This window comes from Dendrobium catenatum, unplaced genomic scaffold (genome assembly GCF_001605985.2).
Source record: "Dendrobium catenatum unplaced genomic scaffold, ASM160598v2 fragScaff_scaffold_133, whole genome shotgun sequence".
Classification (NCBI taxonomy): domain Eukaryota; kingdom Viridiplantae; phylum Streptophyta; class Magnoliopsida; order Asparagales; family Orchidaceae; genus Dendrobium; species Dendrobium catenatum.
In genome coordinates, this window is record NW_021318595.1 from 2696029 (window position 1) to 2709301 (window position 13273).

The 13273-nt window shown below is 36.3% G+C and overlaps 1 protein-coding gene across 1 annotated transcript; it reads left to right on the forward strand.

Annotated features, from left to right (window-relative positions):
- The first annotated feature begins 11683 nt into the window (after positions 1-11683).
- LOC110101113 (pentatricopeptide repeat-containing protein At4g35850, mitochondrial-like) lies at positions 11684-12717 on the forward strand. Its single transcript, XM_020828895.2, has 5 exons — positions 11684-11889; positions 11967-12105; positions 12194-12356; positions 12433-12498; positions 12602-12717. The coding sequence occupies exons 1-5, from the start codon at positions 11865-11867 to the stop codon at positions 12710-12712; spliced, it is 504 nt and encodes a 167-aa protein (XP_020684554.1). The 5' UTR covers positions 11684-11864; the 3' UTR covers positions 12713-12717.
- The last annotated feature ends 556 nt before the right edge of the window (positions 12718-13273 follow it).

A 13273-nucleotide genomic window follows, 5' to 3' on the forward strand; every position in this document is an offset into this window, starting at 1 on the left:
TTTGGTTAAGGTTAGTGATGATTATGTTTGAATGTGTCTTTCTCAATATAAACATTAAACTCATCACAACATTGTACATAATGTTAATTGTTAAAAAGATGGTTGGAAATTGTTCAAACAATTTTTAAATAATGTTCAAGCATTATATGAAGGAGGTTTGAATGAGGTTCAGATATGGCTGGAGCAATGTTTAAACATAATTGGAACAATATTCGAACAAGATTCAATATACGTTCAAACATGATTCAAACAATATTCAATCAAGGTTTGAATAAGGTTCAAATACAGTTTGAGCATGGTTTGTTTAGCTCTCATTACTTATATATGGAATTGACTCATTTGAGTTGTAATATTTTTTTATACATATGTCGCTTCTAGTTTAAATTGAAAGGCATTACATTGATTAAGTCACATGAAGAGTTCAAGTATGGGGGAGAAAATTGCTAGATAATTTGTGTCTTTGATCTAATTGGAAGGGAAGTAAAATCTTCATTTGGGCAATTATTTAAACTCTTGAACTACAATTATGTGACCCTAATTAATTAACTATTTTTTAATGATGGTTGATGATGAGTAGAATGAGAGACACTCCATTAGGTTCAAAATTGGAGGTAATATTATAATATATTGAGTAATTGAATTTGCTCTAATCATTGGATTGGAACTTGAAGAATTTTCATCTTTTGTTGTTTTTTAAAGAAGATGAGCACAAGTAGTTGGCTAATAAATAACAACTATAACAAAAAGTATTGAGCAAAAGCATTATTGGAATGCACTGGGAGAGAGAATGTGAATGCCCTAGGATCTACTGGAATGATTAATTTGTTTAAAACTACTATTATTTAATTTAATCATTCGATAATAACAACTACAACTACTATAATAACCTACCGGACTGAACTGGTCCGGGTTCTTTTGCACAATCTGAGCCTCACGAGTGCTCCCGCTCCTCCCTTTGCCCGGACCGCACACGATCGGACTCAACAGTAATTGTTGCATGCATTTTTTTTTCCTCTTTCTCTTCGCAATCACGATTCTTCTTGCTCCATTTGATTCTCTCTCTCTCTCTCTCTCTCTCTCTCTCTCTCTCTCTCTCTCTCTCTCTCACACACACACACACATTTAAGGAAGTAAAGAAAAACCCAGGGCATCATATTTTCCTCCCTCCCTCGCATAGCATCCGTCAAACCACTTCCATGTACTTCATTTGCATTTCTCTCTCAATCGCAGTAGTTGTTGTTAGCAAAGAAGACCTCTCCATCTTCTACCTCTTTGAACGAGGTGGAGTTTTCCTCCTTTCTCTTTGATCAAAGTTGGGTTTTCCTCTTCCATTTTTTTCATGTTGACTGAGATCATTCATCAAAATTAAGTTCTTTTTTAGTGATTGTTTAGGTTTATAAATTTAATTGGTGGCTTTAGATCTTAATTAAATATATTTTATTTGTTTCATATATTTGTGGGTGGCACTTATTCATGATTATATATATTTGTATTAGAATTCTTTTATAATCATTTAAGTTGTCAGTTCTATTTTACATATTTGTTAGTATTGTGCATGTGAGTGATTTTGTTTATGGCTCACATAGAAACCATCATGTAGTAAATCTTTGTTGTTGCTTATAATGAATTAGCAAATTTCATAAAAAGAATATTCTTGAATTATTGTTGTATAACCTTTTATACATAAAATTTTGTATCTTCATGCATATTTTTATTTGAATGCAATAAAAATATTACTGGCAAATCATATCAATTTTATTTTTTTGTAGTATATGATACTCATGTTATATATCAAGTTGGTTATATAAATTGTGTTTTGTCATATTGAGTTACATAACACCTGCTGATTATTTGTAACAACACTTGCATTATATGATTATGCGTATGTCGGTATAAGACTATTAGTTTTAGGCTAGTCCAGGTCAACGGCCCCCCCATAGTGACGACTCTATATGAATCACTGAATTTTTTTGGATTGGTGCTTACCTTCTTGATTGGTGCTTACCTTATATATATATATATATATATATATATGTGTGTGTGTGTGTGTGTGTGTGTGTGTGTGTGTGTGTGTGTGTGTGTGTGTGTGTGTGTGTGTGTGTGAGCAGATATAAGTAAATGCGAATTGGAAATAATAAATGATTGTGTGTTATTTTGAGGTATGATGATACCTAGTGTGATTGCATTTTCAAATATTAAAATAATTATATTGATAGTAATTTTTTACATACATTAATGTCACTAGCATAGTATATTCCTATTGTAGGAGAATATGGTAGTGTCTTTACTACTTTGAACTAGTGACTTTAGGTTGTTACTTTCACTAATTGGTTGTCCATATTGCATGCCCTATTTTTTTGTCATTTATGATTTGATATATAGGAGTTATTTGCTGAGCAAATTATTATTTTTAGCAGGTCCTGCAGGCGTGTTTGGTTGACCGGCACCTCAAGAGTAGGGTTACTAGCAACAGACTTTTTTATATTTCTTATTTTATAGTAGCTAGTTATGTTTATGTGTTTCGGGGGTTGAGTAGTTTCTTTTATACTTTTTGTTCTATTTATATTTCTATTGGCTTGTATCAAAATTATTATTATTTTGATGTATTTGTTATTTGAACTTCTATTAATTAATTGGCTCTTCGTTTGTTTACTATGATGTGTGTGTGTGTGTGTGTATAATGATGTATCTATTGTATATGTATCCTTCTCTTTGTGAATAAAAAAACATGTCTTTCTATCGCTTTATTGCATCCCATATTGTCAAGGTGTATTGCCTCCTGGACCGAAATGTGACAGCTACTAACATTTGAAACCAAATATATTTTGACCTAAGTAAATTCATATAATGATCTTCGACATTACTTCTCAAAACAGTAAGAAAATAAAATGAAGTCTAAGGTTTCACTTGGCACAATTTTGTTACTGTTTTTTAAAGCAGTTTTTTTTATTATAAAATTTGTTAAACTAATTTTTTTTTGCTAAAAAATAATTTTAGAAAGTATGAAAAAGATATTCCAAACTAAGCATATGTTTACATTAAAATATTTTCTTCTATATTATATTAAATTTACTAAATATAAATTTTAAAAAATGGTAATTTTACAAATATATTACCCATGAATGTGTACAGACACACACCCTCACCCCATCTAGAGATTATTCTGTGCAGACACCGGACAGAGAGAATCATCCGATTTCTCTCTATCTACACTAAAAGCGCAGTTCGTAGAGAGAAAATCGGACTATTCTTCCGTCCGGTGTCAGCACAAAATAAAAAGTCCCTTCGATGGGCAAATTATTCAGTGTGGAGATCGAAAGTAACCTTATGTTCATACGCCAATAAAAATGATACACATGAAATTTTTTTAAATAAAAACCTTTTTTTATGTCTTGTCAGCTCGAGCAACCCGTTTGACCTTAAAAATTTGTCTTTTTAAAACCCTGGATTTAGGGTTGGCACCTCAAGGATGTAATATCAGTTTTTGCTCCAGGTTCGTCCGGGACGAAGTTGGATCGTCCGGGACGATCGGTACAGGTTGTGCAAAAAATCAGTTTTGGTTGTATGATTCGTCGGGACGAAAATTGGATCGTCTGGACGACTGGATTTAGGGTTGGCACCTCAAGGAACCCCGCGAAAGGTCCTAAATCGAAATATTTAGGACCTCAGTTAGCTGCTTAGAAAGGAAAAACAAGAACTTGCTATTTTTGCAGAGCTATAATGCTCACAAGACACAAATGTTGAACGCATGTATGGAAACTTTCAGAAATCGGAAGGTATTTTGGCTGGATCAGCGACATGTTTCAACTTATCAGTAAATTTCTACCTTATCCTAAAGTTTTCGAAAGGTTTCAAATGATGTATAAAATTTGTTTGTGTTCTTATTGCACTTTCAATTAATGTATTAAATGCATCTTTCAAATATAACTTTTACTTTGTTTTTACTTTGATATTACTGCATTTGGCTGTTCATTAACTTGTGTTTAACAAACATATCTTATTGTGCTTTATCTAAGTTTTTGTTGTGCTTTTACTGTGCTATTATTTATTGTGTTTTTACTGTGCTTTCATAACCCTTTTGATGCACTTTTATTGTGCTTTTATTGTGCTTTTTATGCGTTTTTACTGTTCTTTTGACTATCTTCTGTTTGTTCAGGTTGTATTTAAAAATGAAAAAGAAGCTTATGATGCTTGCTACACTTATGCTCATAATAGTTATTTTAGTGCGCGCAAGGATCATCATAGTTACTGACCAAATTTTTTAAAAAAATAAATTCAAGGACTTTATCTGTTCAAAAGCTAGTTTCAAGAAAATATTTGATCTGAATTCTCAAAAGAAATATAGAAGATATGATACCAGAGCGGGTTGTCTATCTTTGATCAGGTTTTCAGTAGATAAATCTGGAAATTGGATTGTGAAAAATTTTATTGAAATCCACAATCATTAATTTGTTAGGCCAAGAGACCAGCACCTCCCGAGATCATGAAGGAAAATCAATGATGATAAAGCTTCTGTTATGAAGTCAATTACATAAGCCATGAATATAACCGTTGATGCATTCTTCTACATCGCTGAAGAAGTTGGACGGGTTCAGAATGTTATATTCTTTAAAAGGGATGCATACAACTTCATTTAGAAGGAGAAAATATTAAAGATTGAATTTAAGGACAATAATGCTTTGATTCAATTATTTAAATATCGACAAGTTGATGACAACATGTTTGCATGGGATGTCCAATTTGATGAGTTGATAACTTATTAATTTTTTTTGGGTTGATGAGATTGGTAGGATAGATTATGCCTGTTTTGGATATATGGTGATTTTTTATATGAGCTATGTGCTTACTAACTATATTTAGTCTGTGCCCTATTTATCGGTGTAAATACTTATTTGCAAAACATTTTACTTGGTATGACATTTTTTGTCAGAGGTAACAAGTAAATCTTTTACATTATTATTTATAGCATTTGTATGAATAATAAGTGATAAACATCCAATGACAATATTTACTTATCAGGACTAGGCAATGGCTAGGGCTATCGAAGTTACACTACCCCACACTCTTGATAGACGTTGCTAATGACACATCTCTAAAAGGTTCCATCAAAAGTTGAGTGCTTCAATAGCAATAACAAAGTCAGATGACTATTCCATAAGTGTATGACCAAGTGTGACTCAGAGGAGAAGTTTGAGAAAATATTGAATGAAATGATAATGGAAGTGAACCTCTAAAAGCATGAATAGTTGGGGGATCTTTATAAGACAAGGAGTAAGTAGTCAACAACATTCAATAAGGATTACTTTAGCATGGGAATTCTATTAACGCAGCGTAGCGAGTCAACTAATAATATGTGTTATGACATTTCTAAGCCAACAAGTTAGATAATTGATTATTTTATTGGCTTAGAAAATATGACGATGACCTGGCGCATGAATGAATAGGATGAGGACTACAAATGCAGTCAGTCCAAAATAGTACATGTAATAAAAAGTAACTCAATATTAAAACAAGATGATCGATTTTACTCAAGAAAATTATTTTATTTTTTGAGGAAGAATTTCTTCAAGGTATGGGTGAAATGAGCACAGACTATATGTCAAATGATTCTTCAAAAATTTTAGTTAATTACACAAATAATAAAGACTAATTTATAGTTCATTTTTATGCAATAGAATGTACCATTTAATGCACATATAAGAAGTTTGAAATAATGGGGTTGTTGTGTTCTCACTGTATGAGAGTTTTGAGGTAGTTTGATATTATGAAAATCCCTGAGAAGTACCTATTATTGCGATGGTCAGCAAGAGCTCGAAAATGTATATATTCATGTCACTTGGGCAAAGGTAAATGAAATAATACCTATAAATGTGGTTGTTGATTCATATTCTGAAATCATATTAGCATATCAAATAAGCACACGAGCTCAATAGAATGAATTGACTGAGCAGTATATGTTGGATGCAATGAAAGACATGGCTGAAAATATAGACTTGCTTCTTGACGGGAAAATTAAAAATTATAAGTTTATTGGAAATACACAGGGGGTGGCGCCCCAAATGCAAAATTTAAATATCCACTAAAGCGTAGGCCTAAAGGCATATCTAATGCAAGATTGAAGGGCTACTGGGAAAAGAAGAAGCCAAAGAGTAAGATTTATAATCCGTCACAGTTTTACTGTGCTTTTACTGCACTTTTGTTGTGCTTTTACTGTGATATATTGTGTTTTAACTGCACTTCAATCTATTATTATTATTATTTTATATATCCTAATTTTATTAATAGAGAGATATGCATTGAATGAAAAAACAACATAAATGAAAATTCCTTCTGCAATACATGTGAACTTCCCAAGCATGCTTGAATGCTTCACTGAGAATTGCATAACTAAGGCTGCAACAAGAGAGCCAGGGCTGTGTACACAAGAATGATGATGGATTTCTTTTCTTCAGAATTGTAATTATAATATCATTCTATTAAACTCAATTTTATATTTAATTCATTGTAATAAATATTTTAGTTTTCTTATCACAAGCATAAGAATTATCAATTATTTATTAGTATATATGATTTGAATTTTTTATTATGGATGAATGCTTCAAAAATTATGTTATAGTAAGTTCGAGTATATCACTTTTAACTGTGCTTTTACTACGCTTTTATTATTCTTTTGCTGCGCTTTTTCAGCGCCTTTACTATGCTTTATTTGTGCTTTTAACTGCACTTTTGTTAAAATAATATATTACCCATTATAATTGTGAAATTCAAAATGTACATGAGAACTACATTTAAATATAATAAATGACTATTTTTTCATTGAAAGAAAGAGAACGTAAGCGAATTCAACCCTAAACTTTGGCATTTCTTCTTACAATATTTTTATTTCTTCCAGTATACTTTACGTCGAAGAATCACTTTTTCCATATATTAGAAGATGAACATTCCGCTGTCAACATTATTCGTCTGGGTTGGAACTCCACAGACACAATATAATTGTCATTTTGTTAAGTCACTTTCAAAGTATTCCTTCATTTCATTATATAGGTCATTTATATGAATAAAATAAAGAACAAATATTAGTTCACTTCGTTATCGAGAGAAGGCCACATATCATAAAACTGAAACTTACGACATTTAGACAAATTTTCTTATGTTGTAGATTGGGTAATGAATCATAATATATATATATATATATTTCAGTCTACCTATAAGAAGTGTCCAGTGCATATTGTGGATGATGGTCATAATTAAAAGATTGTTTTTCTTCACTGTATTCTTGTTGATATGTTGGACAAATAAATTCGAATAACTTTTGTATTCATTATATATTCTACAGGAAATAAAAAAGGATAGTGCTAATGCATGAGAAAATAATATTGATACGTCGTCAAAAAATTATCTTAATCGGGAGCGAATCTCGATGCAAAATCAAATTGGAAACTTTCAAAATTAAAATTGGGACCATCCAAACTCCGATTTTAGCAAACTTATAGTCGAACTGAGCGTCTTAGAGATACGAACCCAACGGCACCAATTTCGTCTCAATCCGAGCCCAAATGAGTCCAAATCAATGGTTAGAAGTGCTGTTGGAAGGTTCGAACAGCAATTTGGATTACCAAATGGTCTCGAAACATAACGAGCTTATAGTTGAATCGAGCGGCATGATGAGACGAATCCAACGAGCCCAAGATCACTGAATTCCGACATCAATAGACCTTCAAATGTCTGACGAACTGTCCACAATCAAGGGATTCAATATCGACCGTCCATCCAACCACTCCTCATTTGCCCTTGATCTCTCACCTATTTACGAGCCATGTCACTCCAGAAAATCTATAAATAGACTGCTCATTTCCCTTGAGGAGAGACCGAAGCCTAAGGAAAAAAGAGAGAGATCAGATATCGCTCTTGCTTCCTTGCTTCCTCGACCACCACCTAAGTTACGTCGGACCACCACCGTTGCTTTGTCGGACCACCACCAGAGGCCCTCACCTCCGCCGGACCACCGCCTGACGCCGTTGTTCCGTCGGACCACCACTTGAGGCCCTCACCCTCGCTGGACCACCGCCTGACGCCGTTGCTTTGCCGGACCACCACTTGAGGCCCTCACCTCCACCGGACCACCGCCTGATGCTGTTGCTCCGTCGGACAACCACCTAAGGCCCTCACCTCCACCGAACCACCAACTGAGGCCCTCACCTCCGCCGGACCACCGCCTGATGTCGTTGTTCCGTCGGACCACCACTTGAGGCCCTCACCCCCGTCGGACCACCACCTGACGCCGTTGTTCCGCCGGACCACCACTTGAGGCCCTTACCTCCGTCAGACCACCGTCTGACGCCGTTGCTCCGCCGGACCACCGTCTGACTCCATTGCTCCGCCGGACCACCACTTGAGGCCCTCACCTCCACCGGACCACTGCCTGATGCTGTTGCTCCGTCGGACCACCACATGAGGTCCTCACCTCCGCCGGACCACCACCTGAGGCCCTCACCTCTGCCGAACCACCGCCTGACGCCGTTGCTTCGCCGGACCACAATTGAGGCCCTCACTTACGCCAGACCACTGCCTGACGTCGTTGTTCCGTCGGACCACCGCTTGAGGCCCTCACCCCCGCCAGACCACCACGTGACGCCGTTGTTCCGCCGGACCACCACTTAAGGCCATCACCTCCGCCGAACCACCGCCTGGCGCTGTTGCTCCGCCAGACTACCACTTAAAGCCCTATGCTCCACCATGTAAGGCACGGATTTCCACTGGACCACCTCCTGACGCCCAGATTTCTTCCGGTCCCCCACTTGACATCGAGAGTCAGGGGCGGATCCAGCTTCTTTTTTTAGGGTGGGCAAAAAAAAAATTTGTGAGGTATGGACAAATATACTTAGGATTGATAAAAGTATGGCAAAAAAATTTTTTTAGGGGGGGCAAAATGTCCAAAATACCCAAAATATTTCAAAATCTCCCCTCTAAATACTTTTTTTAGGGTGGGCATTTGCCCACCCTAAGCCATGGGTGGATCCGCCCATGCCGAGAGTTATCATGAAGTACCGCTCTCCCACTACGGTGTTTCAAACTCCTATTTCCTGCCGACTACGGTCTTCCCGACCTCCGTCGCTTACTATGGTCACTCCGACCTCTATCACCAGACAACGGTCTTTTAGACCCCAGTCTCCTGCCAACAGTAGTCTTTCATACTCCTATCTCCTGTCGACTACGGTTCTCTCGACCTCCCTCGCCTACTATGGTTACTCCGACCTCCATCACCACACAACGATCTTTCTGACCCCAATCTCCTACCAACTAAGGTCTTTCGAACCCCGGTCTCCTGCCGACTGCGGTCCTTCTGATCTCCATCGTCTACTACGGTCGTTCCGACCTACATCGCCAAATAATGGTCTTTCTGACCTCTGCGGACTGCGATCCTTCCGACTTCCGTAGCCTCCAATGGTATTTCCGACCAAATAAACATGTCTATGTTGATTATTGTAACTCCCACCATGTAATGCGCTCTATATGACGTACATCGGGCCAAGGTCTTCTCCCTAAGAAGGGCCTCAATTGTAATCGATTGCAAATACTAGTGGATTCATTCAAACTGGGCCAGGCCCCGTGGTTTTTCCCCCTTTTCAGGGGTTTCCACGTAAAAACTATGGTGTCTCTTATAAATGCTGCACCCTCTCTGACTTATCTGATTGTGTGCTGGATCCTCGTACAATGCTAAGATATTAAACTTTATAATTCTCTACCGCCGCGAATACTCCATGACGCAACAAATGTTAAGTACTATATTAATACTAATTATGTGCATTGGTAAGATGTATAAGAATGGTTGATCCATGTCAGTTATAAAATTATTATTTTCATATAACAAAATAATAAACACATCAACATGATCATTATCCAAGTACTGATCAATAAGTAACTAATCAATATCAACTCTCGATACCACGATGTTACCATAAGTAAATATAGGGTCATCCCTGAAAAAAATGATAAGTTCAGTATAAGCGCAGTACAAGCGCAGCAAAATTGCAATAAAAACATTTTGAAAGTGCAACAAAAGCTAAGCTAAAGCATAATTAAAAAGAATATACTTGAACTTACTTGTAATAAAACTTTTTGAAGCATTCATTTATAAATAATCGCTTTTCAGGACTAAGGAATTTTTTCCTTCATATTCCATTATGGTGTATGTAGGACGAGGTGAGACTTTAACTGATTCAACACAAAAACTTTATGTAAACTTTTGTAGGTTTTTTGGGTTTTGGGGGCAACACTGGTGGGAGGTTTATGTACATATTGAATAGATGAATATGAAGTAGATGGAGGAGTTTTTTCAAGATCTAATTTACATTGGAGATAATGGTTAATGAGCTTATATTGAAGATAATCGACCTTTGGTTCAAGTTGATCTAAATTTTCTTCAAGTTGATCAATCTTGTTGCCCATATTTTCTTGAATTGTACTGCAAACTTTTTTGATGATTGCCAATTTATTTTCAACACTAGCCAAATTCTCACCTTGAGCTAGTGGGGGTCTTGATGGGTTGTATGAGGGAGGGCTTTTTCGTGGTCTTGAGGGATTTTGATCTAAATTTTCTTTAATGTTGGTGAGTGGATTTGGTCAGAAGATTTATGAGGAGGTTGATGAGGAGATTTAATATGGAGGTTATTAATAGCAGTAAGTTATTATTTGCATTTTTTATTTCCTCTTGAGTAACAGCCTGTTGGACATGAAAAATCTGCATGGAATTTACATAAATATTTGTAAATTTATAGGATATGAATCACTTTATATTACAGTAAACTACGCTTTTATTGTGCTTTTTTCCTATGCTTTTGTTGTACTTTTACTGTGCTTTATTGTGCTTTTACTGTGCTTTTGTTGATATTTCTTCTATTTAACTTATCTTTCATTTAAAACACATTCTTATACATTACTCGCATGTTTCTTTTTCATGTTAGCAAATAAATTGATTGTTTTTTTTGCTAAATAGAAAATATATGTATTGACTCCCCATCTTAAATCATGGTACTTAGGTCTATTTACAATGAAGTGCTCAAGAACCATACATGCATTAGCAATGACAAGTAATATTATATTATGAAATAACACAGTGAAAAAAGCGCAGCAAAGGCGCAACAAAAGAGCAGCAAAATGAAAGCGCAATGAAAGGTTTATCCTCTCTTTTCTGACATTTCAATCTTTTCGAAATACCAACAAAATCAACTATTTACATCATTGAATAGAAAAAAAATCATTGAATAAAAAAGTTTACCTAAACACTGTGCTAGCACATATGAAAACCTAGAAAAAATAGGGAAGAAAACAATACATAGTGAAAGCACAATAAAGGCAGAACAAAAGGGTACCTTTTTTTAGAACAAAGATGACAAACTTGTGCAAACCGGTTACGTCCTGGAGAATGCCAAATAACCCTAAAAGCAACATCTGGAGAACCGGACGTAAAGAGAGAAGATGAAATGAGAAAAACTGGGCACCGTAAAACTGTTGGGTGAAAATTAAAATGCTCCATTTCGCATCTTTCAGCATTCAAATTTTTAGAATCGGTCAGATAAGTCAGGTCGCTTGGACTAACAAGACATAAAATAAAATGATTTATTAAAAAAAATTACATAAATGATACAAGTGGTATCATTTTTTATTGGCACTAGGAGTTGAGTTAAGGTTACTTCCGGTCTCCGCACTGAATAATTTGCCCTTCCATGACCTAGGTCTGTATCCCTCCCCGCTCCCCCTCTGCTCAAAGCTGCTCATTTCTTCTGAACCTCGGCACTCGGCAGCAGCCATTGGAAGAAGAAGAAGAAGAAGATAACAGTCTCTGGACCAGGAAACGATTCCTTATGATCCATCTTAGAAATCTCTCCGGTTAGCTGCTCTAACTAATCCGAAATGAGTGTTTCTTCCATTATTTTACCTTTTTGATATGAAATTTCGATTCGCAGGGCATGGCCGACGGGTGCTACCTGGGTTGTTGGGCCACAGGCCGTACTCCGCGGACACGGCGGAGTACGCGCGGAGAAACTATGCTAACAACGTCTCTGAGTACAATACTGTTATCGGATCTCTCATCGCCCAACGAAGGTGAGCTTTCATTTCTTCACCTTCTCCGTTTCACTTTCCTCTTCGCGGCATTTTCCACTTGAAGTCTATATGGGAAATGCTGGTCCAGGGGAAACTTACTCCGGGATGTTTATGATGACATGATGCTCGATGCCGTCCAGCCGCTGAGGGACACTTTCCACTTGCTCATCGTTGGAGCAATGAAGGGAAGTCGCTTACAGGACGCCTTTTTCTTCCGAGACGAGATGAAAGCCATGGGCTTGCCGCCAGATGTTAGCTTTGATTCTCTTCCATCCCTCCTTTCCCTCCAGTCCAACCTATATAACCGATCCTTTCTTCTCTATGCAGGTTAATCTCTACAACTTCTTGATATCAGCATGTGGTAGAACCAAGAATTCTGCCACAGCCATTAAGGTTACGCTACCGCCCTTCCTGTTTTATACTCATTTGTTATTATCTGGATTTTTTATGAATGCTTCATGTGATGTCTGACATTTGAATTATGTGGAAAATGAAGCTTTTGGAGGAGATGAAGAAGCACGAGGTTAAACTGAAAGGAGAGACTTACATTTGTCTGCTCAATGCCTGTGCGGCAACGGGACGAACCGATCTAGTGTATGCTGTTTGATTGAGGTTCTATACTTTATTTATTTTTATAATATGTTCAAAATTTGGAGGAGCTTTGAATAATTGCTCAAGAAATAGTGCATTTCAAGGTTTTTTCTTGTTAACATTGCATCAACTAATTATTTAGCCTTCTTGATTAAACTCCCTGCCTTAGAAAGAGCAAGTTTATTTTATTATTTGAGTGTTTTAAATGTTGTTCATGTTTTCGATAGTTTTTTTTTTCTTGATTTCCAATTAACCTATGAAGCTCAATTTTCAACCTTTTTTGATACATATCAGTTGCCATAGCTGTTAACCTATCCTAGCCCTGTAAATTATGGAAGCATAAGCTATAGCTGAAATTATATCAGCAACACATGAGACTGCAAAATTGTGTTTTCGAGTCCATGGTTTTGAGTCATTGCAAAATATATAGATGGCCTTACTGAATCATCAATTAAACTTGACTTTTAAAAATAAAGAGTTCATATTTTTATGATGAAAAAGGTGCGGGAAACTTTCAGATTCTGAATGAGGTGTCCAAAAGCTTGTTTGGTTGCACGGAAGAAGTGGGAGGTTATAC

Excerpts from the sequence above, each read along its gene's own strand:
- LOC110101113 (XM_020828895.2), top strand. The coding sequence starts at position 11,865 with ATGATCCATCTTAGAAATCTCTCCG. Across the intron at positions 12,106-12,193 it reads TCTCTCATCGCCCAACGAAG|GGGAAACTTACTCCGGGATG; the intron begins GTGAGCTTTCAT and ends ATGCTGGTCCAG. Across the intron at positions 12,357-12,432 it reads CCATGGGCTTGCCGCCAGAT|GTTAATCTCTACAACTTCTT; the intron begins GTTAGCTTTGAT and ends TTCTCTATGCAG.